The sequence below is a fragment of the Schistocerca cancellata genome, chromosome 5 (genome assembly GCF_023864275.1).
Source record: "Schistocerca cancellata isolate TAMUIC-IGC-003103 chromosome 5, iqSchCanc2.1, whole genome shotgun sequence".
Lineage (NCBI taxonomy): Eukaryota > Metazoa > Arthropoda > Insecta > Orthoptera > Acrididae > Schistocerca > Schistocerca cancellata.
The window spans coordinates 704,441,823-704,469,638 of record NC_064630.1 but is presented as its reverse complement, the minus strand read 5'-3'; the positions used below and the strand labels follow the sequence as shown (position 1 = coordinate 704,469,638).

At 40.0% G+C, this 27,816-nt stretch overlaps 1 protein-coding gene across 1 annotated transcript in view; it reads left to right on the top strand.

The window, feature by feature from the left end:
* Positions 1 to 27,816, top strand: part of LOC126188772 (PC-esterase domain-containing protein 1A-like) — a 222,053-nt gene that overhangs the window by 26,882 nt on the left and 167,355 nt on the right. The window contains exon 3 of the mRNA XM_049930384.1: positions 1,420 to 1,506. Coding sequence (XP_049786341.1) covers positions 1,420 to 1,506 — 87 coding nt within the window. The remainder of the gene's footprint in view (positions 1 to 1,419; positions 1,507 to 27,816) is intronic.

Here is a 27,816-nt window from a genome sequence, read left to right as displayed (position 1 = left end):
GAACCTACAGAAGATTCTGTTAAAATGTCTATGTAGTCTTTTCCTCCCTGTCTAGGGTTCTGTTATAGCCTTCACCAACCTCCCACTTGAAGTAGATCAATAAATGGAGAACTCTTATAAACACAAAAGAATATTGAAAACCTCTCTTAGTAGCCACTCTTCTTAGAAATTATTTAGCCTTCAGGAAAATTCCTGTTAACTGTTATGACGAAGTGAAAAGTGCTGTACCCTTTGTAAACTGTGTTTTATTATAAATGTTACTTTTCTCATCTAGTTATTACCCAGGCAATAGGAGAAAACCAGCAACTATTTAATACAGCTGAAGAAGCAGCAGTTCCATTTTTTTGCATCCCAAAAATAGCAGCCATCTTCTTCACTTTGTTACATTAAATTAATCTTCAGTAAATGCAAATAGTTCATGCCATCAGATTGCTATTCTGTGCGAGGGAATCATTGTCGTCTCAACTTTTCTTGTTCAAGCACTTTCTTGTTGTTGTTGTTATATTTACATCTATTAAGTACATTGTCCAGCGTCTGACTTCTCTTCTCTTCTCTGCTCTTCTCTTCTCTTTCACTTATTATTTTAAAGTGATTTTTAAAAGTCCTTCAAGCTTGCTCATTGCATCACCAAACAATATATTTTTCTTGATTTACTTCGAATAAGTGCATTTTTCCCATTCTCCTCAGAACCCCTTTGTCACTCTGTCTACTCGTTGTATCTTTTTCATAGTCTATCATGTCCACATTTCAAAAGCCTGTAACATCTTATTGTTTTTCCTTCTGATGGGTGAAGTTTTCTCTGGAGTATCTTACTACTCAGTGCCAAAACACTTCATCAAGCTTTTCCTTAATCTCATTTCTCCTAGAGAATGCTGATTCCTTCATTGCTATTCACAATTTGTGACGTGCGCTGTGCCTCCAATTCCTTTCTGTTTTACTTCCTAGATACTTAAATCTTGCATATATTCAGATTTACTTCCGTTTATCATTGTTTTACATTCGATAATCTTTTTCAGTGGTTTAGATCTCCTTTAACATATTTACATGCAGCCCTTTTGCAATCCAGACTGGAAGAATCATATCATCTGCTAACACCCAACATTAAATTCTTCGCATGTAACAATAGTAAACTATTTATACAGTATCTGACAACTACTTCACTTTGTTAATATAATATCTTGACTCATTCGACATACTTGAAGGTTCTCTTTAACGAGTAATTTATGGAGCATAATGAATCAGTGAACAGCTGGTACATTTAGCTACCTTGTTTAAAACACCATTCTTCTATCAGTGCTAATAACACTTACTACATCTATAAAGCAGATAGAAAAATGAGTATTATGGCAATTGGTATGAAGTTTAACTAGTAAATAAATCAGTGAATTCATGTCCATTTTAATCGAATTGAATTTTCAGATGGAAAAAAGCTTTCTTGGTGACAAACGGACAGCTGGTGATAAGTTACATAAAGCAAGAAATTTCATAGAAACAAGAGTGTATGAGGCAAGTATGAGAGTAAGTGATTCTTGTGTCATATAGTTTTAATGTATGAAATGTAAATTGTTTCAATTTAACTAATAAAAAAGCTAGTTGCCAAAATAATCCTAAATATTTTCTGCCAAGACATCTCATCTCCCTGCTATCTTCATTCTTGATTTGTAAAAAATTTGTTCATCATCATCATCAGCTATTTGAAGTCCATTGTGGTGTAGGGTTCCTTCAGACTTCAGCTATTCATTTTGCTCCTGCTGGTTTCTAATGTCATCTAACAATATTTCACACAGTCTTTTCGCATCACTTTGGAACCAGTAAAGAACTTCTTGATCTGTATACCATCCATTCACTTAGCTACGGGTACCACCCAACTCCACTTTATTTTCATTACATTCATAGTTACATATTTCACTACCAGTTTCACTGATCTATTTGTTGATTCTCCGGTCTCTCGTCGTTATTCCCAACTTGCATCTCTCCATTTGCTGATGAGTAGCCCTCAGTTTTTTAATGGTTTTCACATTAAAAATCCATGTAATTTTCTGGGAAATGGAAGGGGTCAGACACATAAGGGCAAGGTGGTGGTAGCATGAGGTTCATTACAAAATTTTCAGTAGAGGAGGGGGTAAAAAGGTTACATGGAGTGCAGTGAAGGATAACAGGAGAGGAGATGTGAGGATAAAGGTATTGGTATGGGACACTGACTAATAAAGGTTTAGGCTAGAGGGTTGCAATAATGAAAGATATGCTGAAGGGACCATTCCCATCTACATACAGGGTGGACAAAATAAAAGTGGCCCAGAGAATATTCGCAATAAGACTGACAAGGGACTAACCCTCATTCAGCACGTAAGAGTTGTGAACTCACAGGACATCATTATTTATCAGAAAATCCCATGAGAACTTTGTAGACCCAGTGTGTAATTTTACGAAACTGTCCACTTGCAGATCTCTGGCTCCTGATAAAACATAAAACAAGGTATTTGACACGTTATTCTAATGAAGGGCAAGATAAAATACACACATAAAAAAAAAATTTTTTGCATCACCTCAGTTCCGAGAGTTGTGGAACCTTTACAGAAAATTGGAATAGAGATCTACATAAATATCATTTCCGCCCTTTTTATTGCTCATCAAAACCACACATTGCATGTTGTACCACCATACAGCGAGACCTTCAGAGGTGGTGGTCCAGATTGCTGTACACATCGGTACCTCTAATGTCCAGTAGCATGTCCTCTTACATTGATGCATGCCTGATTCGTCATGGCATACTATACACAAGTTCATCAAGGCACTGTTGGCCCAGATTGTCTCACTCCTCAACGGCAATTCGGTGTAGATCCCTTAGAGTGGTTGGTGGATCACATTGTACATAAACAGCCCTTTTCAATCTATACCATGCATGTTTGATTGGGTTCATGTCTGGAGAACATGCTGGCCACTCTAATCGAGTGATGTCGTTATCCTGAAGGAAGTCATTCACAAGATGTGCACAATGGGAGCACGAATTGTCATCCATGAAGACAAATGCCTCGCCAGTATGCTGCCGATATGGTTGCACTATCAGTCGGTGGATGGCATTCACGTATCGTACAGCCATTACGGCGCCTTCCATGACCCACAGCGGCGCACGACGGCCCCACATAATGGCACCCCAAAACGTCAGGGAACCTCCACCTTGCTGCACTTGCAGAACAGTGTGTCTAAGGCACTCAGCCTGATCGGGTTGCCTGCAAACACATCTTTGACGATTGTCTGGTTGAAGGCATATGCGACACTCATCAGTGAAGTGAAGTGAACGTGATGCCAATCCTGACGAATCCATATGGCATGTTGCTGGGCCCATCTGTACTATGCTGCATGGTGCCGTGGTTGCAAAGATGGACCTCACCATGGTCGTCAGGAGAGAATTTGCGCATCATGCAGCCTATTGCACACATTTTTAGTCATATCATGATGTTCTGTGGCTGCACAAAAAGCATTATTCAACATGGTAGCATTCTGAAGATGGCAAGAGCTGCCAAGTGCGAGAATTATCGCACAATCAGCTTAACAGCTCATGCATCGAAGCTGCTTACAAGAATAATATACAGATGAATGGAAAAGAAAATTGAGAATGCGCTAGGTGACGATCAGTTTGGCTTTAGGAAAAGTAAAGGAACGAGAGAGGCAATTCTGACGTTACAGCTAATAATGGAAGCAAGGCTAAAGAAAAATCAAGACACTTTCATAGGATTTGTTGACCTGGAAAAAGTGTTCGACAATATAAAATGGTGCAAGCTGTTCGAGATTCTGAAAAAAGTAGGGGTAAGCTATAGGGAGAGATGGGTCATATACAATATGTACAACAACCAAGAGGGAATAATAAGAGTGGACGATCAAGAACGAAGTGCTCGTATTAAGAAGGGTGTAAGACAAGGCTGTAGCCTTTCACCCCTACTCTTCAATCTGTACATCGAGGAAGCAACGATTGAAATAAAAGAAAGGTTCAGGAGTGGAATTAAAATACAAGGTGAAAGATATCAATGATACGATTCACTGATGACATTGCTATCCTGAGTGAAAGTGAAAAAGAATTAAATGATCTGCTGAACGGAATGAACAGTCTAATGAGTACACAGTACGGTTTGAGAGTAAATCGGAGAAAGATGAAGGTAATGAGAAGTAGTAGAAATGAGAACAGTGAAAAACCCTAACCTAACCTAACCTAACCACCTAACCACCTAACCTAACCTAACCTTTAACATCAGGATTGATGGTCACGAAGTCAATGAAGTTAAGGAATTCTGCTACCTAGGCAGTAAAATAACCAATGACGGACGGAGCAAGGAGGACATCAAAAGCAGACTCGCTATGGCAATAAAGGCATTTCTGGCCAAGAGAAGTCTACTAATATCAAATACCGGCCTTAATTTGAGGAAGAAATTTCTAAGGATGTACGTCTGGAGTACAGCATTGTATGGCAGTGAAACATGGACTGTGGGAAAACCGGAACAGAAGAGTATCGAAGCATTTGAGATGTGGTGCTATAGACGAATGTTGAAAATTAGGTGGACTGATAAGGCAAGGAATGAGGAGGTTCTACGCAGAATCGGAGAGGAAAGGAATATGTGGAAAACACTGATAATGAGAAGGGACAGGATGATAGGTCATCTGCTAAGACACGAGGGAATGACTTCCATGGTACTAGAGGGAGCTGTAGAGGGCAAAAACTGTAGAGGAAGACAGAGATTGGAATACGTCAAGCAAATAATTGAGAACATAGGTTGCAAGTGCTACTCTGAGATGAAGAGGTTAGCACAGGAACACAGGAAAGGAATTCGTGGCGGGCCGCATCAAACCAGTCAATAGACTGATGACCAAAAAAAAAAAAAAAGCATTGCTGTCAGGGTTCCTCCGTGCCATAATCCATAGGTAATGGTCATCCACTGCAGTAGTAGCCCTTGGGCGGCCTGAGCAAGGCATGTCATCGACAGTTCCTGTCTCTCTGTATCTCCTCCATGTCCGTACAACATCGCTTTGGTTTACTCCGAGACACCTGGACACTACCCATGTTGAGAGCTCTTCCTGGCACAAAGTAACAAAGCATATGCAATTGAACTGTGGTATTGACCATCTAGGCATGATTGAACTACAGACAACACGACCCGTGTACCTCCTTCCTGGTGGAATGACTGGAACTGATCGGCTGTAGGGCCCCCTCTGTTTAATAGGTGCTGCTCATGTGTGGTTGTTAACATCTTTGAGTGGGTTTAGTGACATCTCTGAACAAAGGGACTGTGTCTGTGATAAAATATTCACAGTCAACATCTATCTTCAGGAGTTCTGGTAACAAGGGTGATCCAAAGCTTTTTTTGATGTGTGTACTTTCTGCTCAGTGTGGCATTGTCTAGCTGAGATATACGTCTACTCACTGTGATGTCTCAGCAACTACCTGTGTGCCCTGAACAAAGGGTCGGATGACACGTACACACAGAAGCAGTTAAAAAGCTCCCAACCAGGAGCAGGCTATACTGCACATGTTGACCTGACCAGTTGCTGAAATGTAGCACTAGATGCCACTAGCAGTGCCAAAAGTGAGTGGCAGAACTCGATATACTCCCACTCTGTAATAAGGCTTGTCATTTTACTAATTTATCATACATTTAATGAAACAGCAAAAATGAGAATGTGAATTCCAAATCATGGAAAAAAATAAAGATAAATATTATTACACTATACCGAGGTATATGAAATGAAAGTATTTGACATACAAACTAATTAAGAAATGGATACTGACAGTAATCAATATACAAGAAAATATTTACAGATTCTTCAGCTAAAATCAGGACCTGGAATTGTTTTCCTGTAAATGATAATTTTGGCTGTGGGCTTTCATCGAGAATCAACACAAAAAATGGGAAGGAACATACCATTGCTTCACTGCTTAGTGAGGGCATGCGGCTTCACTGTAGGCCTCTTAACCTGATCATTGGCAGCTTGCACCATCACTATATGAACTTTATCATCATGCCCATGCTGTTCGATGGCACCCAGCCTCCACACCAAGGGAATAAAGTTATCCTCTTTGACCAGCACATCATGCGTGACCTGGGACAGTCAATGTCCATTTACTATGTTGCTGCAGCTGATTCTGGTACTCAGTGAGACCAAGGACTGATTCAGCTGTTGTAGAAGTTGTCATCTGTGCATGCAACCTGTTAGTGGGAATCTCAAGTTTGGAAGATTTAGGATAGTCATAAAGAGGGTTCCCCATTAAGTCTCCAGTGTCCTAGTTGCCGAGAGTCTTGTGTTTCACCAAACCAGCCAACAAATCTCCAATTTCTATTATAAGCTCTGTGTTGCTGAATGTGTGTCTCACATGATTCAACTTGCTTGCATGTAGTCTTACATAAAGTTGGAGAAATTCTACCCAGCAAACTTCCAAATAAATTTTGTGTCAGTCATTGTGGGTTGATGTGGTTTCTCCAGTATTTCCTTGCCTAAGATATCAAAGAAAACATCCACCTCAGAACCATATCTATTCTGGTAGGCTTATGAAAGTCGGGATCAGCAAATGTCTAACCAAACATTATGTTTCTAAAAACAAAGATGATGTGACTTACCAAACGAAAGCACTGGCACGTCGATAGACACACAAACAAACACAAACATACGCACAAAATTCTAGCTTTTGCAACCAACGGCTGCTTCGTCAGGAAAGAGGGAAGGAGAGGGGAAGGCGAAAGGATGTGGGTTTTAAGGGAGAGGGTAAGGAGTCATTCCAATCCCGGGAGCGGAAAGACTTACCTTAGGGGGAAAAAAGGACGGGTATACACTCGCACACACACACACACACACACACACATATCCATCCACACGTATACAGACACAAGCAGACATATACAGAGGCCTCTGAAAAGATTCTGTATCATGCACAGGAGAACAACATGGAACTATGTGTATGATCTTCCGACCAGGGTTCAGTATTCACAATGTGTTGGGAAAAGTTCGAAAAAAAAAGAAAAGAAAGGAAAAAAGAAAAAGAAAGAAAAAAAAAGCAGCGATCAGGCCAAATGTCAGAGTCATGCTGATAGTTTTGTTTGTCTCTGAAGGATTAGTTCATCATGATTTCATGCAATAGGGACAGACTTAGTCGATGGTATTATCAGAACATTCTGCTGCAGTGCCTGCCAAAAAATATGAGAAGGAAATGGCCTGAAATGTGACGAGAAATTCATGGGTCTTGCATCACTACAATGCACCAATACCTTCATCCCTGTTGGTGCATGACTATTGCAGAAAAAACGAAATCAATGTGTTGCCTCATCCTCCGTACTCTCCGGATGCTACCTTATCCTTCATACTCTCCAGACCTGGCCCTGAGGACTTGTTTTTTTATTTCCAAAGCTGAAAACCCAGTCGATAGGACAGAGATTTGCAATGATAGATGAGATAAAATAAAATTTGCAAATGACACTTCATGTAGTGCAGCAAGAGGCATATCAAGACTGCTTCCAGAAGTAGAAAAGTGTTGGGAGTGGTGTATCAATTGTGGAGGAGAATATTTCAAAGGAGGCCACGCACAATAAGTAAAAGGTGAGCATAGAAAACTTTGTGGGCAAAGCTCCGGAATTTTTTGAACAGACCTCATTTGTCTCAAAGGGTCCTTTGCTTCACCTCACAAAGTAGAACTCAGGTTGTGAAATTTCTGCTCATCATCAATTTAATTGTGTATTGTTGTTCCTGACTAGACTCAAAAAGGCATCTCCATATGGTGACCACTTAAGATAGTTCTGTTCAAAGTTAGATAAGTTAATAGAGATTAACTTTAATGAACTGACATTATCTGATGGATTCGATGAGTCCATAGGCTGTAGAGGTGAGCATTCATCTTCAGTTGCTAGCCATGTGTGCGACAATCAAAATCAATCTGAATCACATCAGTATATGTAATTTTGTCTCCAGCATTTTAATAGCAGGACTGTCTGCAGCCTGCACAAAACTATGTATGTACACGAGAGCAGCCTTTGCAACACTTCTCCCTTTAGCCAATCTTAGCAGCTACACCCATTAAAAAAGGTTTTGCATCACCTTGGTTCTGAGAGTTATGGAACTTGTGCCGAAAATTGGAATAGAAATCAACATAAACATCATTTCCACCATTTTTATTGCACATGAAAACCACACATTGCATATTGTACCACCATATAGCGAGACCTTCAGAGGCGGTAATCCAGATTGCTGTACGCACTGGTACTTCTCATACCCAGTAGCACATCCTCTTGCATTGATGCATGCCTGTATTCGTCATGGCATACTATCCACAAGTTCATGAAGGCACTGTTGGTCCAGATCGTCCCACTCCTCAACGGTGGTTCGGTGTAGGTCTCTCAGAGTGGTTGGTGGGTAACGTCACACTATCGATCGGACGATGACATTCACGTATCATACAGCCGTTACAGCACCTTCCGTGACCACCAACGGCGTACGTCGGCCCCAAATAATGGCACCCCAAAACATCAGGTAACCTCCACCTTGCTGCACTCGCTAGGCAGTGTGTCTAAGGTGTTCAGCCTGACCGGGTTGCCTCCAAACACGTCTCCGACGATTGTCTGGTTGAAGGTATATGCGACACTCATCAGTGATGAGAGCATGATGCCAATCCTGAGCCGGTGACTGTGGCCGAGTGGTTCTAGGCACTTGAGTACAGAACTGCTGCTGCTAAGGTCACAGGTTCAAATCCTGTCTTGGGCATGAATGTGTGTGATGTCCTTAGGTTAGTTATGTTTAAGTAGTTCTAAGTCTAGGGGACTGATGACCTCAGATGTTAAGTCCCATAGTGCTCAGAACCATTTGAACCATTTTGAGCTGCATGGTGTTGTAGTTGCAAAGATGGATCTCGCCACTTACGTCGGGAGTGAAGTTGCGCATCATGCAGCGTATTGTGCACAGTTTGAGTCGTAACATGATGTCCTGTGACTGCATGAAAAGAATTATTCAATATGGTGGTGTTGCAGTCAGGGTTCCTCCGAGCTATAATCTGTAGGTAGCAGTCATCCATTGCAGTAGTAGCCCTTGGGCGATCTGACCAAGGCATGTCATCAACAGTTCCTGTCTCTCTGTATCTTCTCCATGTCTGAACAACATCGAAAATCCGAAACAATTGGACACTTCCCTTGTTGAGAGCCCCTCCTGGCACAAAGTAACAATGTGTATGTGATGGAACTGCGGTATTGACCGTCTAGGCATGGTTGAACTACAGACAACACAAGCCGTGTATCTCCTTCCTGGTGGAATGACTGGAACTGATCGGCTGTCGGACCCCTTCCATTTAATAGGCGCTGCTCATGCTTGGTTGTTTACATCTTTGGGTGGCTTTAGTGAGATCTCTGAACAGTCAAAGGGACTGTCAATGTCTATCTTCAGGAGTTATGGGAACCGGGGCGATGCAAATTTTTTGTTGATGTGTGTTGTACGAGGTGTGCTGCATATTAACCATCAGCAAACAAATACCTCCGAACTGTTGTTTCTGAAGTCTTGAATAGGCCTTGAAATGTTCGACAGCACTTACTGATGGACCAGGAACATGTGCAATGCTTTGTTTCTCACTGGTTTTTTTACATGTTAACGTATACTGGAACAAACATACATATGCATAAACATACAGTATTGTCTGCATGAAATGTCTTTATTTTGGGAGTTAACATGTTTGTTATTAGCAAAGCAGAGATACAGTACAATTCAGAAATGTCATTTAGCGACACTCTGGATCGTCCTCATTCTGATCCATCTCCAGATATAGTACCAGCTGGACAGGTCTCATGGATGTCTTCCATCAGCAGTTACGAACAGGGTTGTGCATTGAACTCCATCTCTGCCTTCTTCCACATGTGCTGTGGGGAAACTTCTTCTTGCAGAAGAGTGGTGTCACTGATTCAAATCCTCACCAATCATGCATTTAGGCATTTGACTAGGTGGAAGTTGTGCAGTAACATGAGATACTCATTGCTCCTGCACTTCCAGAAATCTTCTGCTGTTTTCTGATGTAGTCTGAACTCTCTCATCAAGTCTCTTGCGATCAGTGGCTCGTGTCCTGTTAGCATGTTGTAAGTCTCTCCTCCACAGGAAGTCTGCTGGAGTGAGCATTTTGTATCCTAAACAAACCAGTCCCACAGTCCACTAAAACAGTGATATTAGTTAACAGACTAAAATTATTTCTTTGATGTTTCTGTTTAAAGCCATAGGCATAGCAATGATTTGTTCACTTTGTGGGACATAGGTTGCAGATCAACAACATCCAAAGTTGTTTTTTGATTAAATCAATAGCAAAAATGTTAAAAAACAAAAATCATGCTCTTCTTAATTTCCTTGATGTCACTGTAATTGCTATTGCTTGTTGTCCTGTAGGGAAACAGGGTGTGAACTCTGTGCAAGAGTCCTGGATTTGTTAAGTTTCTGAACAAAATTCACATCCTCATAATCAACGTCCCATAATAGTGCTTTCTTCAAATAACTGAGGTAATAATCAACTTCTGTTCACATAAGCAAAAATGTATCTGACTGGATTTTAAATTAAACACATTTTCAATACCACCTCCCTATATTTCACATGATCAAATTCAGAACAAATCCTCAGTAGATTCACTTTTTATACATCTTCAAATTTCAGAAAAATTACATAGTTGCAGTGAGAACAAGTCCCAGACTTCCCTCCCCACTTCTCTCCACCAGCAATGCTTGAAATATACTTCCTTATGACTCCATTACCACATTACAACTCGTTCTGTACAAACGACCTTCAGAGACTAACAGAAAGTAAAGACAAAGATGTTACATTTCAAGAGAATATGGACTTTCATTATCATCGATATAGTTCATCTGGAATGATATTTACAGAGAAATTATTATTTAAGCCATAGACATATTTTGTAAAGTATAATTTATTAGGTAATTTTGAAATATATTTTTATAACAGATTTTTTAATCATTTGTGTTTTCTGAGAATAAGCTCAGCTGCTGATACCCTTATAGTAAGCAAAACAGATCACGAGACACTTCACGTTGTCAGATAAAAAGCAAAAATGTGTAGGAAATTACTTTTAAAATATAGAGAAAGTAATACAAAATAATAAATTAAATTTCAAATATAGGCTCCCAAACATCAAAACTGATCTGCGAACTCACATAGAGAAAATACGTTTCGTAAATGCTAAGAAATATCCCGAGGATATGTATTCAGTCAAGACGTTCATGAGACATAGCTGTATCATTATCTACTATTACAAAGGTGTTACCAAAGTGTAGGTTCACTCGAGTCCTCAATCTGAGAGATGGGCCTTAAGTTCAGGGTAACTTCAGTAGTCATGAGCACATTCTGTAGCTCTTCTTTGTCCACACTGGAGTGGCTATATACTTTTCAGAGACGTCTTTTGGTTAAGCCAACCATTCTCTTCCAGAATCCTCCCCACCAAGACACACATTGAGCTATAAACTTCCAATTCTACTTTGGCATACAACAGCTGTACAAAATCAACACCAGTCACTTGGGTGGATCTGTGCAGTGTTGTCTGCTCAGCTGGTAGTGAAGCTTCTATTTCTTGACTGGTGACAATAAGTGCTGTTTTACACAATGTAGTATCCAGAAGGAGGAACAAAGCTCCGAAAGCACAATTCTAATGCCAAGGTGATGTAAGTGGAAGTGAGTGTGTCAGATTAAAAGCATCTTGAAGTGGTGGTTTCTGTCCAGTGTAAGTGGATGTCAGTCTTCTTTGGTTAATTTGGCACAATGAAAATTACCACATATACACAACTAATCCTCATCCAAAATGTGCTTGAGACAATTTTTGATCCATTGTATAATGGAATGTTTCCCTTTGAAGCCACGACTTCTTGAAAAAAAAAAAAACATAGTTGTTGTACAGCCTTGATCCAATAATTTCAAGCTACAGTCATTTCTTCAGCCATAAATTAACTGTGCAAATTTACCTTGTCAGTAAGTTTTCTTTTCAATTGGAGAATGTGGGCTGTGACTCACAGTAATTTCCATTAGGAACTAAACCTTGCAATATTTATCAGTGGTTGGAGTATCACCACAAGAAGGACCTGTGTATCCAAGTGCAAGCTTTCAGTTTACAACAAAGAAGCAGGAGTGAGATATTCATTTGACCAGCAACAGGGCTATTTTGAAAGCCAAGGTAGGCTATGTCACCATATGTCCACTGTGTGTAAAATCTGAGGCAGCCTTCCTCTTGACAGATGATCCACAAGATTGTCCCTGTTTGAATAGCAAGTTGTACCTTTGAATTTCCATGACCCTGTTGCATATAAAAGTTTTCCAAGTGTTGGGATTACTGTTTAGCTAAGCTTGTTCAACCACAGAGTCAGTCCAAAGAGTCGCTTTACTTACGTCTGACTTAGTAGCCTTGCAGTAGTAATGTAGAAGTCTCATCACCATTACTGCTGCCAGCAGCCCCAGTCATGACAGCATAACTGTCTTCACAGGTGTTAGTCTGCTTTTGCTACACATCAGTTGGACATGGGACTCACTATTAACAGTGCACCAACACCATATGCTCACTGTGAAACTTCACAAACCTGGGTGCAAATACTTCCCTCTTGAAAGCTTTTGATCGATCTTAGTACATAAATATGAGATAAGCTTGAAAGAGCTGACATCCATGTCTGCCACCAAGTGGCAAGATGCTGAGGAAGAAGTTGACCCCACCCTAGTCCAAGTATCTTGAAACAAAAATTGTTCTGTTGTGGATACTGGAGTTATTAAGACCAGGGAGTTATAAAAACTAGCAGTTGCTTGTTATAAGCTTCTTTTCATTGCAATTACCTGTGGTATTTTATTGACAACTTCATGCTGTCCCACATGAAACATATCATTTACTGTGTTCCACTGAACACCCAACACATGTGTAGTTCTCATGAGCTCTTGTCCTCCTGATTTTCATATTCTGACTAATTGCTGAGACTTCTTTGCCCATTTCGTCATTGATTTGATTCATGAGTGATGTCATTTGAATTGGAAAGTAGCTCCTTATGCAGTTCACAACCTGAAAGTTCCTTCCAGCATGTGTATAACTGGGCTTAGAACTTGATAATAAAGAGCATACCACAGAATTGCTGAAGCGCCTAAAAAATCTGTATTTGGAGTCAGGGTGATGTCAGGTATAGGGGATCTAAATATTTAAAAAAACTTGCATACTTTGCTTAAGCCTAGTTTACATGATAACATTTGGTTGCGCCACTCGTTGCGTGGAATGGGTTGCACGCAAATGGTTTCATATTTGACTGTAGACATGGTGAAACCAGTATACATTTCAGTTTCGTCGTTTTGTGGGTTCCTGAGTCGTGTCTGAAATGAAAGTTTTGGCAGCTGCACGTCACACGGGGTGTGATGGAGTTAAAGCTTGTTGCATGGAATCGCTGCATAAGAAAAAAATAAGAAACATGTTTCAATTCGTGACAGGATGAAGAAAATACGTCAGCTCGGTTGCTCAGCATCCTTTCTGAAATAATGTGTAATGGAAGTCCCAAGAAGTCTTTTAATTATCTTAGAATGTCACTAGAACTGTTCGTGTTTCTTCTAAATAGAGCTAATTATGCGATAAGGAATAAAGATACGTAATGCATGAAGCACTGTCACCAGAACTCAAATTACACATCACATTGCGTGCATTACAATCGAGAACACTCAGCATGCTATAAGATGTGGTTTTAACACTTTTTCATTAACAATAATTATTTGAAGCAGGCCACATTAAGAAGAGAATGGTTTGCAAACTACTCTCTTGAAGATAGATCTGTACAGTGGCAATATTTCAAAATCAAAACATATGTGAATGGGGAGCACTGCTGCAAAGTTTTAAATAGATGAGTGTTGAATAAAGAATGCAGCATCTTGATTTGTGTAGCCTTCCCTTCTGTCAACAATATTCCTTATTAAAAAAAGAGTCGGCCAGCTCGAACGATGGGATTTTAGTCTTGTAGACAAGAGCATTTCCACAGCTAGAATTACATTTGCTTGTATTTTTCTTAATTCAGTTGTACATGTACTTCAAATTCAATAAATATTGCCCTGCGGCTCAGATATTGTCAAACCATCTGTGTTCTGATCGCACGTGACAGTCTCAGGAGCAGCAATATGTTGCTTATTTTTGTAATCAGCATCACTGAAATCCCACAAACACCTGTGCAAAGCATAGATATCCAAAAATTGAACATTAATCTCTGTTCCCCATGTCAAATTTCAGTTTGTCTGCACTCTACAAACACACATAACCTCAAAACTCATGCACCTAGCGTTGCCAAAGTTGGAATACGCCAAAAGTGTTTAGTTTCACCAATGAGCTGTGCAAGTGTATGACGCGCATGCGCAGTGGCCGGTAGAGCAGTTGCCTGCAACCTAATGTTGTCATGTAAACTAGGCATTACTGTCATTCTATTATGTCATATGGGATCATATTCTGTGGTAACTTGTCAAACTCAGCAAAAGCTTTTAGCATGCAAAAGTGTGTAATAAGAGTCATTTGCGGTGTAAATTTGAGAACATCATGTAGAAATCTGTTCAAGGAATTTTGTATACTAACCATTGGTTCTCAGTATAGTTATTCCTTAATGAAATTTTTGCAAGTAGTATGCCTCTATTTCCAGTCAAAACCTCAGTACATAGTATCAATACTAGGAATAAGAACAGTCTACACAAAGACCTAAAATCACTTTTTAATCCAAAAAGGTGTCCAGTACTCAGGAACAAACATTTTCAATAAATTGCCAGCAACCAACTCGGTTTCAGATAAAGCACAATTAAAACACAGTTCGAAAGACTTTTTGATAGGCAACTCCTTCTAATCTATAGATGAAGATCTTTCAACAGGTACTGTTCGACCACCTTAAATAAAAATGTCTATTAGATTACAGTTTTGACAGACTTGGTTGCGACAGTCAAGATTAGGTATTTTGTATATGATAAATTATTGAAAGTGCGTAACTGTATTTCATTCTGATAGTGTATTAGTTCTGTAAATATTAGCAGTTCCACTTCACTTATATGTATTCACATATTTTGACAATCTCCTGACATATGACCAGGGTAGTGAGTATTATACTCAGATTTTTTAAATTTTTTATTTTAGGTTTTATGACTTGTTCCACACCCATGAGAATCATCTCATTTTTGGGTGTGATGTCGTCAAACAAATTTATTTGACTAATGAAGCATAAAACAGTGGAATCATTTGTTTTGCCTTTATGTTTTAACTTGGAAAGACTGTTAGTTGTTTCAGTATTTGTACTCAAGTTTAGTTGTAATTTTAGCACCTGTAAAAGTGGCAGCAATCGACACTATTAACTAGAAATCAGCTATGTGCTTGTTATATAACTAAATTATTCTGCTGTGCCCTACTCAGATATTATTCCATCAGCTAGTATACAGACAGTAAGCTGATATATTTCAGTAATGAATGCAAATAAGCTGAAGTAAACAATCTATAGATGACATAGCTAGGAGTGTGTGTTGTATGTTATGCATGAAGGAATTCTGTAGTCACTCGGAGTTGATGTGTAAGCTCTCTGAGTACCATAGCTTCCCAGAGGTCCAAAAAGTTCCAATCTATGTCACTTTTTTGACATGTAAGTCCTCACAAAGTATCTTAGGCATCCCAAAGATTCCAAAAGTTCCTGTCCACATCACTATTTCCAAGGTTTTGGCATCAGAAAATTGGTGGGAATAATTAGAAAGCATTTCAACATCAAGTGACATACAATATTAGCAAAGGACGTTTATAGTGTGGAAGTTACATAGCACCTGTCGTCAGCAAAACAGGGGTACAGTACAATTCAGAAACACCATTTACAATTCTCCACAGGGCAGATGGTCCAGGTAGGCACACGCAGAAGCAGTTACAAAGCTCCTGATGGGGAACAGTCTTTACTGGACAGGATGACCTGCCTAGTTGCCAAAATGTAGTTCTAAATGCGTCTCAATGATAGACCTCAATGGTAACCACAAAGTTGCTGTTTGGTGCTCAATGTCTCGTTTCTGCATCATAAGACATTTCTTTCACCAAATTATTTATGCTAACCATTATGTACATGAACTGTTTAATCCATTTGTGGATCAACTCACAGAAAATGAACAAGTATACGGATATTTTCAGCAGAGAGGAGCAACGCCACACACTGCCTTCACAAACTTGTCATGAGTGCATGAGGTGTTAAGCGAAGAGCATCAGCAGAAGCAATGAAATATGGTGGCCATCTTAATTGCCTGATCTCTTTCCCTGTTATTTTTACGTATGGCGCAAATTGAAGGGTCAGGTGTACTTAGATAGTCCTCGCACACCGTAATATTTTCCAGGCTAGTTTATTTTGCCCAACCTATAGTTCAGAGAAGCTGGTACTAAAGGAGAAGATCCAAAGAATGCAGTTAATGTGTAGCAGCTATTGTCATCATTGATATTGTGGTAAGCATAATGCTCAGTTACTGGTTGGTGAAGTTTGAGGTTAGCCAAAGTTTTGTGATGACCATTGGTGTGAGCAGTCAGCTGCTTACTTGTCATATCCACATAGTGATTATAACACAGCTGATGTATAATGTGACAGCTTTCACACAAGACTGTACTTTCTATAGAACAGGAAAAGCCTGTGACCTGAGCACAGAAGGAGGTGGTAGTTGCATGCACCAGGCTGAGTGACTGTACTATGAAGGACTGGGACCTGCAGTGTGTCATCTTACTGACTCAGATAACATCTGAGTATCAGAGGTTGTTTAATGCATTAAGTTCTAAATTATTTGGCACTTAGTTTTATGCTGTAAATTAGCCAACCATTTTAACACTATTTCATCACATTTATTTGATTTCCTTCTTAGATTCAAAATAAATATCAAAAAAATCCTGATAAATACAAATTGGACCCGCGTACCAAGGGTTCCATAAAATTTAATTATGTACAGGGCTATTACAAATGATTGAAGTGATTTCATAAATTCACTGTAGCTCCATTCATTGACATATGGTCACGACACACTACAGATACGTAGAAAAACTCATAAAGTTTTGTTTGGCTGAAGCCGCACTTCAGGTTTCTGCCACCAGAGCGCTCGAGAGCGCAGTGAGACAAAATGGCGACAGGAGCCGAGAAAGCGTATGTCATGCTTGAAATGCACTCACATCAGTCAGTCATAACAGTGCAACAACACTTCAGGACGAAGTTCAACAAAGATCCACCAACTGCTAACTCCATTCGGCGATGGTATGCACAGTTTAAAGCTTCTGGATGCCTCTGTAAGGGGAAATCAATGGGTCGGCCTGCAGTGAGTGAAGAAACAGTTGAACGCTTGCGGGCAAGTTTCACGCGTAGCCCGCGGAAGTCGACAAATAAAGCAAGCAGGGAGCTAAACGTACCACAGCCGACGGTTTGGAAAATCTTACGGAAAAGGCTAAAGCAGAAGCCTTACTGTTTACAATTGCTACAAGCCCTGACACCCGATGACAAAGTCAAAACGCTTTGAATTTTCGGCGCGGTTGCAACAGCTCATGGAAGAGGATGCGTTCAGTGCGAAACTTGTTTTCAGTGATGAAGCAACATTTTTTCTTAATGGTGAAGTGAACAGACACAATGTGCGAATCTGGGCGGAAGAGAATCCTCACGCAATTCGCAATTCACCAAAAGTTAACGTGTTTTATGCAGTCTCACGGTTTAAAGTTTACGGCCCCTTTTTCTTCTGCGAAAAAGACGTTACAGGACACGTGTATCTGGACATGCTGGAAAATCGGTTCATGCCACAACTGGAGACCGACAGCGCCGACTTCATCTTTCAACAGGATGGTGCTCCACCGCACTTCCATCATGATGTTCAGCATTTCTTAAACAGGAGATTGGAAAACCGATGGATCGGTCGTGGTGGAGATCATGATCAGCAATTCATGTCATGGCGTCCATGCTCTCCCAACTTAACCCCATGTGATTTCTTTCTGTGGGGTTATGTGAAAGATTCAGTGTTTAAACCTCCTTTACCAAGAAACGTGCCAGAACTGCGAGCTCGCATCAACGATGCTTTCGAACTCATTGATGGGGACATGCTGCGCCGAGTGTGGGAGGAACTTGATTATCGGCGTGATGTCTGCCGAATCACTAAAGGGGCACATATCGAACATTTTTGAATGCCTAAAAAAACTTTTTGAGTTTTTGTATGTGTGTGCAAAGCATTGTGAAAATATCTCAAATAATACAGTTATTGTAGAGCTGTGAAATCGCTTCCATCATTTGTAATAAAACTGTATATAGAGACTTCATCCATCCTGGGAATCAAGAATCTCAATGATTTTTATCTGTTATTGATATGACACTGGCAAGATAATGGTTCCAGGCTTCAAAGATCCTTGAGATTGACAAAAAATATATATTTTTTCATGTCATATAATTACAAATTAAAAATATACAGATTTTTTTCCCTTACTTTTAATATGAATCCTTGCTTCTTACCAAATTTCATGAGACATTTCAAAAGATCTAATATAAAGAGGTGTATATTTTTATTATGATGACTCAGAAGCTGAAATGGTTTACACCTTCAAGAGACCATAGACCTTAGTGTGTGACATAAATTTGAACTTGATGTCCCTTCCCGTTCCTGAGAAAAAGTAATCTCAACAGATGGACAGACAGATACTCAGATAACAAGTGACAAAAATATTTTGTGTGTGTGATATAATTACAAATTAACAATTTTTGGTCTTTTCGATTTGCTTGTACTATGAAACACAGCTTTTTGCTAAATTTCATGATTCTAGGTCAGTGTGAAGTACCTTATGGGTTTTAATGAGTGACTTTGCAAGCGCCAAAATTTGTGACATAAACAGCTGTACCTTTGATTGCATTGACGTAGAAGATTAAAGTTTTTACACCACTAAGGGACTTTAGACATCGCGTGTGACATAAATTTGAACTTGGTAGGTTTACTCGTTCCTGAGAAAATGAGTTCAGGTTTACTCGTTCCTGATAAAATGAGTTCATAAAAGTTGGACTGACAGAGAGACAGAGATATGGACAACAAAACAATCCTATAAGGTTCCATTTTTTTCCAATTGAGGTATGGAATCCTAAAAAAGGAGTCCTCATTTGAGGATGCAGGAATTCAGTGTGAAGAAGTTTAGGACACAGATAAAATTAATTTTTCATTGCTGCCAATATTTTATTCAAATTTTATTTCCAATATTGTTGGAAGTAAAGCCATTATTAATATTCCAAAACAGGCATTCCAAATAAATATGCAATCAGAATAATATCACTCTCAGAAATGTGTTGTTTAAAGGCATAATTAGTCTACAGTTTGGTTTTGAATAAGCCAAAACATTCAACACATGTAGCGGCATTCCAATTAGTTCAATATGTGTGTGGTTTGGCTGTGAAATGTTTTGTTTGTCATCTTTTTTGTTTATGTCGTTTACGTATAAAACATCCCTCTCCGTCATATCTTACACTTGGCAGTACATTCATTTAAGTTGGAATGATGGATGTTGAAGGTCTCCTTCATGCAATTCAGCCAGAAAATACTTCTTCAAATATGTGACAGCAATATATATGGTTACATATGGTTTATTGCTGACAGCTCTGTTAACGCACTGACTGCCACAATGCTGCTAGCAGTCAGTCATTTGTGATGGTCAATGGCTCCCATATATTTATTGTAATTATTAAGGCATAGCTGGTTGCTCAGTTTCAAGTACTTCCTTCTTTTTCTTGCAGAATCTTTACGGAATGCTGAATGTCCTACCTCTTGCCAATAGCTGCTTCATTCTTCTTGTCAAATGTATCTTCAGGATGGCCCCTTTCATTCTGTTTTACTTGTTTATTTGGCTTCCCAGGATTCGTTACTGGTTATGTTCACCCTTACTGTTTCACTGGCTCTGAAACCTCTCTCTTTCACTACTTCCAGTGAGTAAGGAAGTTTGCTTTACACTGTCATGTACATAATACACTACTGGCCATTAAAAATGCTACACCACGAAGATAACGTGCTACAGACATGAAAGTTCACCGACAGGAAGAAGATATTGTGATATGCAAATGATTAGCTTTTCAGAGCATTCACACAAGGTTGGTGCCGATGGCAACATCTACAACGTGCTGAGATGACAGTTTCCAACCGATTTCTCATACACAAACAGCAGTTGACCGGCATTGCCTGGTGAAACGTTGTTGTGATGCCTCGTGTAAGGAGGAGAAATATGTACCATCACATTTCCGACTTAGGTTTCCAACTTTGATAAAGGTCAGATTGTAGCCTATCATGATTGCGGTTTATCGTATCGCGACATTGCTGCTCGCGTTGGTCAAGATCCAATGACTGTTAGCAGAACATGGAATCGGTGGGTTCAGAAGGGTAACACGGAACACTGTGCTGGATCCAAATGGCCTCGTATCACTAGCAGTCGAGATGACAGGCATCTTATCCACATGGCTGTAACAGATCGTGCAGCCACATCTCGATCCCTGAGTCAATAGATGGGGACGTTTGCAAGACAACAACCATCTGCACGAACAGTTCGACGACGTTTGCAGTGGCATGGACTATCAGCTCGGAGTCCACGGCTGCAGTTACTCTTGATGCTGCATCACAGACGGGAGTGCCTGCGATGGTGTACTCAACGACGAACCTGGGTGCACGAATGGCAAAACATCAGTTTTTCGGATGAATCCAGGTTCTGTTTATAGCATCATGATGGTCGCATCCGTGTTTGGCGACATCGCGGTGAACGCACATTGGAAGCATGTATTCGTCATCGCCATACTGGCGTATCACCCGGCGTGATGGTATGGGGTGCCATTGGTTACACGTCTCGGTCACTTCTTGTTCGCATTGACGGCACTTTGAACAGTGGACGTTACATTTCAGATGTTTATGACCCGTGGCTCTACCTTTCATTCAATTCCTGCGAGACGCTACATTTCAGCAGGATAATGCACAACCGCATGTTGCAGGTGCTGTACGGGCCTTTCTGGATACAGAAAATGTTCAACTGCTGCCCTGCCTGGCCAGCACATTCTCCAGATCTCTCACCAATTGAAAACGTCTGGTCAATGGTGGCTGAGCAACTGGCTTGTCACAATACGCCACTCACTACTCTTGATGAACTGTGGTATCGTGTTGAAGTTGCATGGGCAGCTGTACCAATACATGCCATCCAAGCTCTGTTTGACTCAATACCCAGTCGTATCAAGGCCGTTATTATGGCCAGAGGTGGTTGTTCTGGGTACTGATTTCTCAGGATCTATGCACCCAAATTGCGTAAAAATGTAATCACATGTCAATTCTAGTATAATATATTTGTCCAATGAATAACCGTTTATCATCTGCATTTCTTCTTGGTGTAGCAATTTTAATGGCCAGTAGTGTATTTTACTATCATTTTGACTATGTATAGTCATGGACTGTGCAGCTGGTCCCGGCGGAGGTTTGAGTCCTCTCTCGGGCATGGGTGTGTGTGTTTGTTCTTAGGATAATTTAGGTTATGTAGTGTGTAAGCTTAGGGACTGATGACCTTAGCAGTTAAGTCCCATAAGATTTCACACACATTTGATTTTCTTAACTACATATAAGTAGGGTGAAATGCGTACCATTTTCGGAAATTTTTGTTTATCTTATCGAATAAAAGCCTGATTTCAAAAGGTTTATCATGTGTGTTGTCGTTTGCTTTTTTGGTGTCTTGAAAATGGATTACCTATCTCAATTCAAAATACCTGTCTTTACTCAGAGCAGTTTTAACCAGTGATATTGGCATGAGGTGTAGTGCATACAATGTGGTGTAGGGTTTAGCCTCACTGGCTCGCATGCTGTGGGTTGCCAGTTCCAAACCTGACCACGAGCAGTTATTTAGTATTTAGTATCTATCATTTCTGGAGAAGGTTGTTGAAATATCTTATATTTATGTATTCTGGAATGTTTGGTGTCTGTATAAATAACAACACTCTCCATCCAGGAATTCAGTTCTGATCTGTGCATATGTTAATATTTGGAATAAATGTGTTTTCTGTGCTAAGAGTTTTACTTCACTGATGATCGTGCTTTTGGATCTGGACCTGATTGTGGTTATGATGTGACACTGTTTGGAAAACACAAAACATCTTCATAACTGTGGCTCCAATTAGACAACATAAAAGCTGTCTACTACATGTACAGGAACCAGTATACAAGCAGTACATTGTTCCTAAGACCTGTATATTCAGGACACAGATGGATTGCAAAACAGCAGTAAATCAGTTGTGTATCAGACATCCATTAGTGTTTTCTGGAGACACTGGTTAGTGCCCAGCAGAATGCCTGCAAGGATTCAACCCAGTTGCTAAATGCAACAGATGGATTACACGATATGTTTAACAATTATGCACCACCTCTACTTTGATGGCCTAGCTGAAGAAAATGTTTGGCGACAATCAGCAGCAAGTCCACTTAGTAGAAGAACAATTGAAGAACAGGACCCAACGTTAAGGGGAAATGACACACTTTATCTCCACATTCGTTTGTAAGGTGCTGATAACCTTGATGTTGAGTGCCCATAAGATCCAAACACACACACACACACACACACACACACACACACACACACACACACACACACCTGTTATCATTATAAACAAATCGCATTTAATCATAAATTTATGTGTAATATTGGTTCAAACATTCAACTAAAGTATGATAAGAAGTTAAAAGATGATCATGTAATAAATAATTTAACTACATTCAGTGGAAATAAGCATTGCATGGAAAGTAACTTCAAATTCATACAAAAAGTAGAAAATTTGAGCAATATTAGGTTCATCCCTACAGAAATGAATAAACTAAAGGCCACAAATTAACATAGAGCACTGCTTAGGAACAGCATGGTTAAAAATCTAATTGCAAACACTAAAGTGACACTCGATATGGCCCAGTTGCCATTTCAGGGGCAAAACAATATTACTTGCAAAATTGCAAAAAAATACATTTGCAACTGAAACAAGATAGATGGACCAGTATGAGACAAAGGATAGTGATGTCATGCGTCACATTAATAGCGAGCTTGAAAACGTAAATCTGTTTTTTGGTGGTCTTCGTTGTGAAGACTGGTTTAATGCAGCTCTTCATGCTACTCTATCCTGGGCATACCTCTTCATCTCCGAATAACTACTGCAGTTTACATCCTTCAGAATCTGCTTACTTATTCATCTCTTGGTCTCCCTCTACAATTTTTACCCCCCCCCCCCCCCCACCACACACACACACTCTTCCCACCAGTACTAAACTGGTGATCCCTTGATAATTTCTGAATGTGTCATATCAACTAATCGCTTCTTCTAGACAGCTTGTACCACAAATTTCTTTATCCTCAAATCTATTCAGTACCTGCTCATTAGTTATATGATCTACTCATCTAATTTTTTATCATTCTTCTGTAGCACCATATTCCAAAAGCTTCTATTCCCCTCTTATCATAACTGTTTGTTGTTTACATTACACTTCCATATAAGGCTACACTCCATACAAATACATTCGAAAAAGACTTCCTTACATTTAAATCTATTCTGTGTTAACAGATTCCACTTCAGAAATGCTTTTCTTGCCATTGCCAGTCAACATTTTATATCCTCTGTATCTGAGCTATGAGCAGTCATTTTGCTACCTTCAATAGCAAAAGTCATGTACTACTTTAAGTGCCTCATTTTCTAATCAATTCCCTCAGCATCAACTAATTTAATTTAGCTACTTTCCATTATGCGTGTTTTGCATTTTTTGGTGTTCATATTATATCCTCCTTTCAAGACAGTGTTCATTCTGTCCATTGCTCTTCCAAGTCCTTTGCTGTCTCTGACAGAATTACAATTTCATTGGTAAACATAAAAAGCTTTTATTTCTTCTCTCTGAACTTTAATTCCAACTGCAGTTTTTTCTTTGGTTTTCTTTATCGCTTGTACAGTGTACAGATTGAATAACATCAGTGATATGCTACAACCCTGTCTCACTCCCTTCTTAACCACTGCTAATGCCCCTTGACTCTCATGACTGCGGTCTGGTTTTGGTACAAGTTGTAAATAGCCTTTCACTCCCTATATTTTACTCTTGCTACCTTCAGAATTTCAAAGAGAGTATTCCAGTTGACATTGTCAAAAGCTTTCTCAAAATCTACAATCCTATAAATGTAGGTTTACCTTTCCTTAGCCTATGTTCTAAGATAAGTAATAGGGCCAGTTTTGCGTCATTTGTTCCTACATTTCTTCCATTTTTTCTATTTTTGTGTAAAGAATTTGTGTTAATATTTTGCAACCATGGCTTATTATATTGATAGTTCAGTAATATTCACACCTTTCAGCACCTGCTTTCCTTGAAATTGTAATTACTACATTGTTCTTGAAATATGAGGGTATTTCGCCTGTCTCATACATCTTTCACACCAGATGAAGAGTTTTGTCATGACTGGCTCTCCCAAGGCGTATCAGTAGTTCTGACAGAATGTCATTTACTCCCACGGTCTTGCTTCAACTTAGGCCTTTCAGTGCTCCATCAAATTATTCTCACAGTGTCTTAACTCCCATCTCATCTACATCTGTGTCCTCTTCCATTTCGGTAATATTGCCTGCAAGACCCTCTTGCTTGTATAGATCCTCTTTATACTCCTTCCACCTTTCAGCTTCCTCTCTACATCTACATCCATGTGATTACTCAGCAATTCACAATAAAGTGTCTGGCAGAGGGTTCAATGAACCACCTTCAAGCGGTCTCTCTACCGTTTAACTCTCAAACGGTGTGTGGGAAAAACAAGCACTTAAATTTTTCTGTGCTAGTCCTGATTTCTCGCATTTTATCATGATGATCATTTCTTTCTATGTAGGTGGGTGCCAACAGAATTTTTTCACAACTGGAGTGCTTAGGACTAGTTTTCCACCTGAGCTGTTGATATTCATTCAGCTGCTACCCTTTTCTCCAAAGGCCTTTTTAATTTCCTATAGGTAGTATCTTCCTTTCTCCTAGTGAAATATGCTTCTAAATCTTGACATTTGTCTTCTAACTATGCCTGCTTAGCCATTTTGCACTTCTTGTCAGTCTCTTGTTTTAGACACTTGTATTCCTTCTGCATGCTTCATTTGATGCATTTTTGTATTTTCTCCTTTCATCAGTTAAATTCAGCATCCCCTGTGTTATCCAGTAATTTATTCTAGGCCTTGTCTTTTTACCTGTTTGGTCCTCTGCTGCTTTCAATATTTCATCTCTCAAAGTTCCCCTTTGTCATCTACTTTATTCCTTTCCCCTGCTCTGGTCAATCATTGCCCAATGCTTCCTGTGAAATTTTCAACAAATACTGGGTCTTTCAACTTTTTCAGGTCCCTGAATTTCGTACCTTTCTGCAGTTACTTTAGTTTTAATCCACGTTTCATAACCAATAAATTGTGGACCTTGTCCTCATCTGATATAATGGAATGTACCCTCTGCCATGCATCTCATGGTTGTTTGCAGAATACAGATATATCTGTAGAAGTAGACTGACCTCAGGCATGTTTAAGATAAGCCTCGTACCTTCCTTCTGCTGTGGTTTACAACGTGAGACAACTCCTCATAATACAACAAGCGTATAAAATATACTCGATATACCCTGTGCCTGCATTTGATGTTGTTCACAAATCCATGAAATGACTCCACAGTATTATTACTGTAGAGCCATTGAATGCATATATGAACAATGGTGTCAAATGCTGTCATCTGGTGTATTGAGTGTACAGACTATTCTGGAGCAGATCATCTTTTAAGCTGTTTAGTTGGCCCACAACCGTAGCAAATAAAGCACCCATCACCTGTTTTTAATGTAAACTTCATCCACAGGCCCTGGCAGGCCCATTGGTACCAACTGACACCCATGCCAATGATGCCACCAGTGGCATCACTGGATGCACTGTGGAGTAGCACAAGCATGAGATCACCACACCGCTCTCCTGGCGATTGTCAGTTTTCATTCCCTTGGCGTCATGAACCTGAGTTCACCTCATTCCAGTCCACCACCCAAAGAAAAATCCTTGGCCGTACTGGGAATTGAATCCATGTCCTCTATATCTACATCTACATCTACATCTACATCCATACTCTGCAAGCCACCTGACGGTGTGTGGCGGAGGGTACCTTCAGTACCTCTATCGGTTCTCCCTTCTATTCCAGTCTCGTATTGTTCGTGGAAAGAAGGATTGTCGGTATGCCTCTGTGTGGGCTCTAATCTCTCTGATTTTATCCTCATGGTCTCTTCGCGAGATATACGTAGGAGGGAGCAATATACTGCTTGACTCTTCGGAAGGTATGTTCTCGAAACTTCAATAAAAGCCCGTACCGAGCTACTGAGCGTCTCTCCTGCAGAGTCTTCCACTGGAGTTTATCTATCATCTCCGTAACGCTTTCGCGATTACTAAATGATCCAGTAACGAAGCGCGCTGCTCTCCGTTGGATCTTCTCTATCTCTTCTATCAACCCTATCTGGTACGGATCCCACACTGCTGAGCAGTATTCAAGCAGTGGGCGAACAAGCGTACTGTAACCTACTTCCTTTGTTTTCGGATTGCATTTCCTTAGGATTCTTCCAATGAATCTCAGTCTGGCATCTTCTTTACCGACGATCAACATTATATGATCATTCCATTTTAAATCACTCCTAATGCGTACTCCCAGATAATTTATGGTATTAACTGCTTCCAGTTGCTGACCTGCTATTTTGTAGCTAAATGATAAAGGATCTATCTTTCTTTATATTCGCAGCACATTACACTTGTCTACATTGTGATTCAATTGCCATTCCCTGCACCATGCGTCAATTCGCTGCAGATCCTCCTGCATTTCAGTACAATTTTCCATTGTTACAACCTCTCGGTACACCACAGCATCATCTGCAAAAAGCCTCAGTGAACTTCCGATGTCATCCACCAGGTCATTTATGTATATTGTGAATAGCAACGGTCCTATGACACTCCCCTGCGGCACACCTGAAATCACTCTTACTTCGGAAGACTTCTCTCCATTGAGAATAACATGCTGCGTCCTGTTATCTAGGAACTCCTCAATCCAATCACACACTTGGTCTGATAGTCCATATGCTCTTACTTTGTTCATTAAACGACTGTGGGGAACTGTATCGAACGCCTTGCGGAAGTCAAGAAACACGGCATCTACCTGTGAACCCGTGTCTATGGCCCTCTGAGTCTCGTGGACGAATAGCGCGAGCTGGGTTTCACATGACCGTCTTTTTCGAAACCCATGCTGATTCGTACAGAGTAGATTTCTAGTCTCCAGAAAAGTCATTATACTCGAACACAATACGTGTTCCAAAATTCTGCAACTGATCGACGTTAGAGATATAGGTCTATAGTTCTGCACATCTGTTCGACGTCCCTTCTTGAAAACGGGGATGACCTGTGCCCTTTTCCAATCCTTTGGAACGCTACGCTCTTCTAGAGACCTACGGTACACCGCTGCAAGAAGGGGGGCAAGTTCCTTCACGTACTCTGTGTAAAATTGAACTGGTATCCCATCAGGTCCAGAGGCCTTTCCTCTTTTGAGCGATTTTAATTGTTTCTCTATCCCTCTGTCGTCTATTTCGATATCTACCATTTTGTCATCTGTGCGACAATCTAGAGAAGGAACTACAGTGCAATCTTCCTCTGTGAAACAACTTTGGAAAAAGACATTTAGTATTTCGGCCTTTACTCTGTCATCCTCTGTTTCAGTACCATTTTGGTCACAGAGTGTCTGGACATTTTGTTTTGATCCACCTACCGCTTTGACATAAGACCAAAATTTCTTAGGATTTTCTG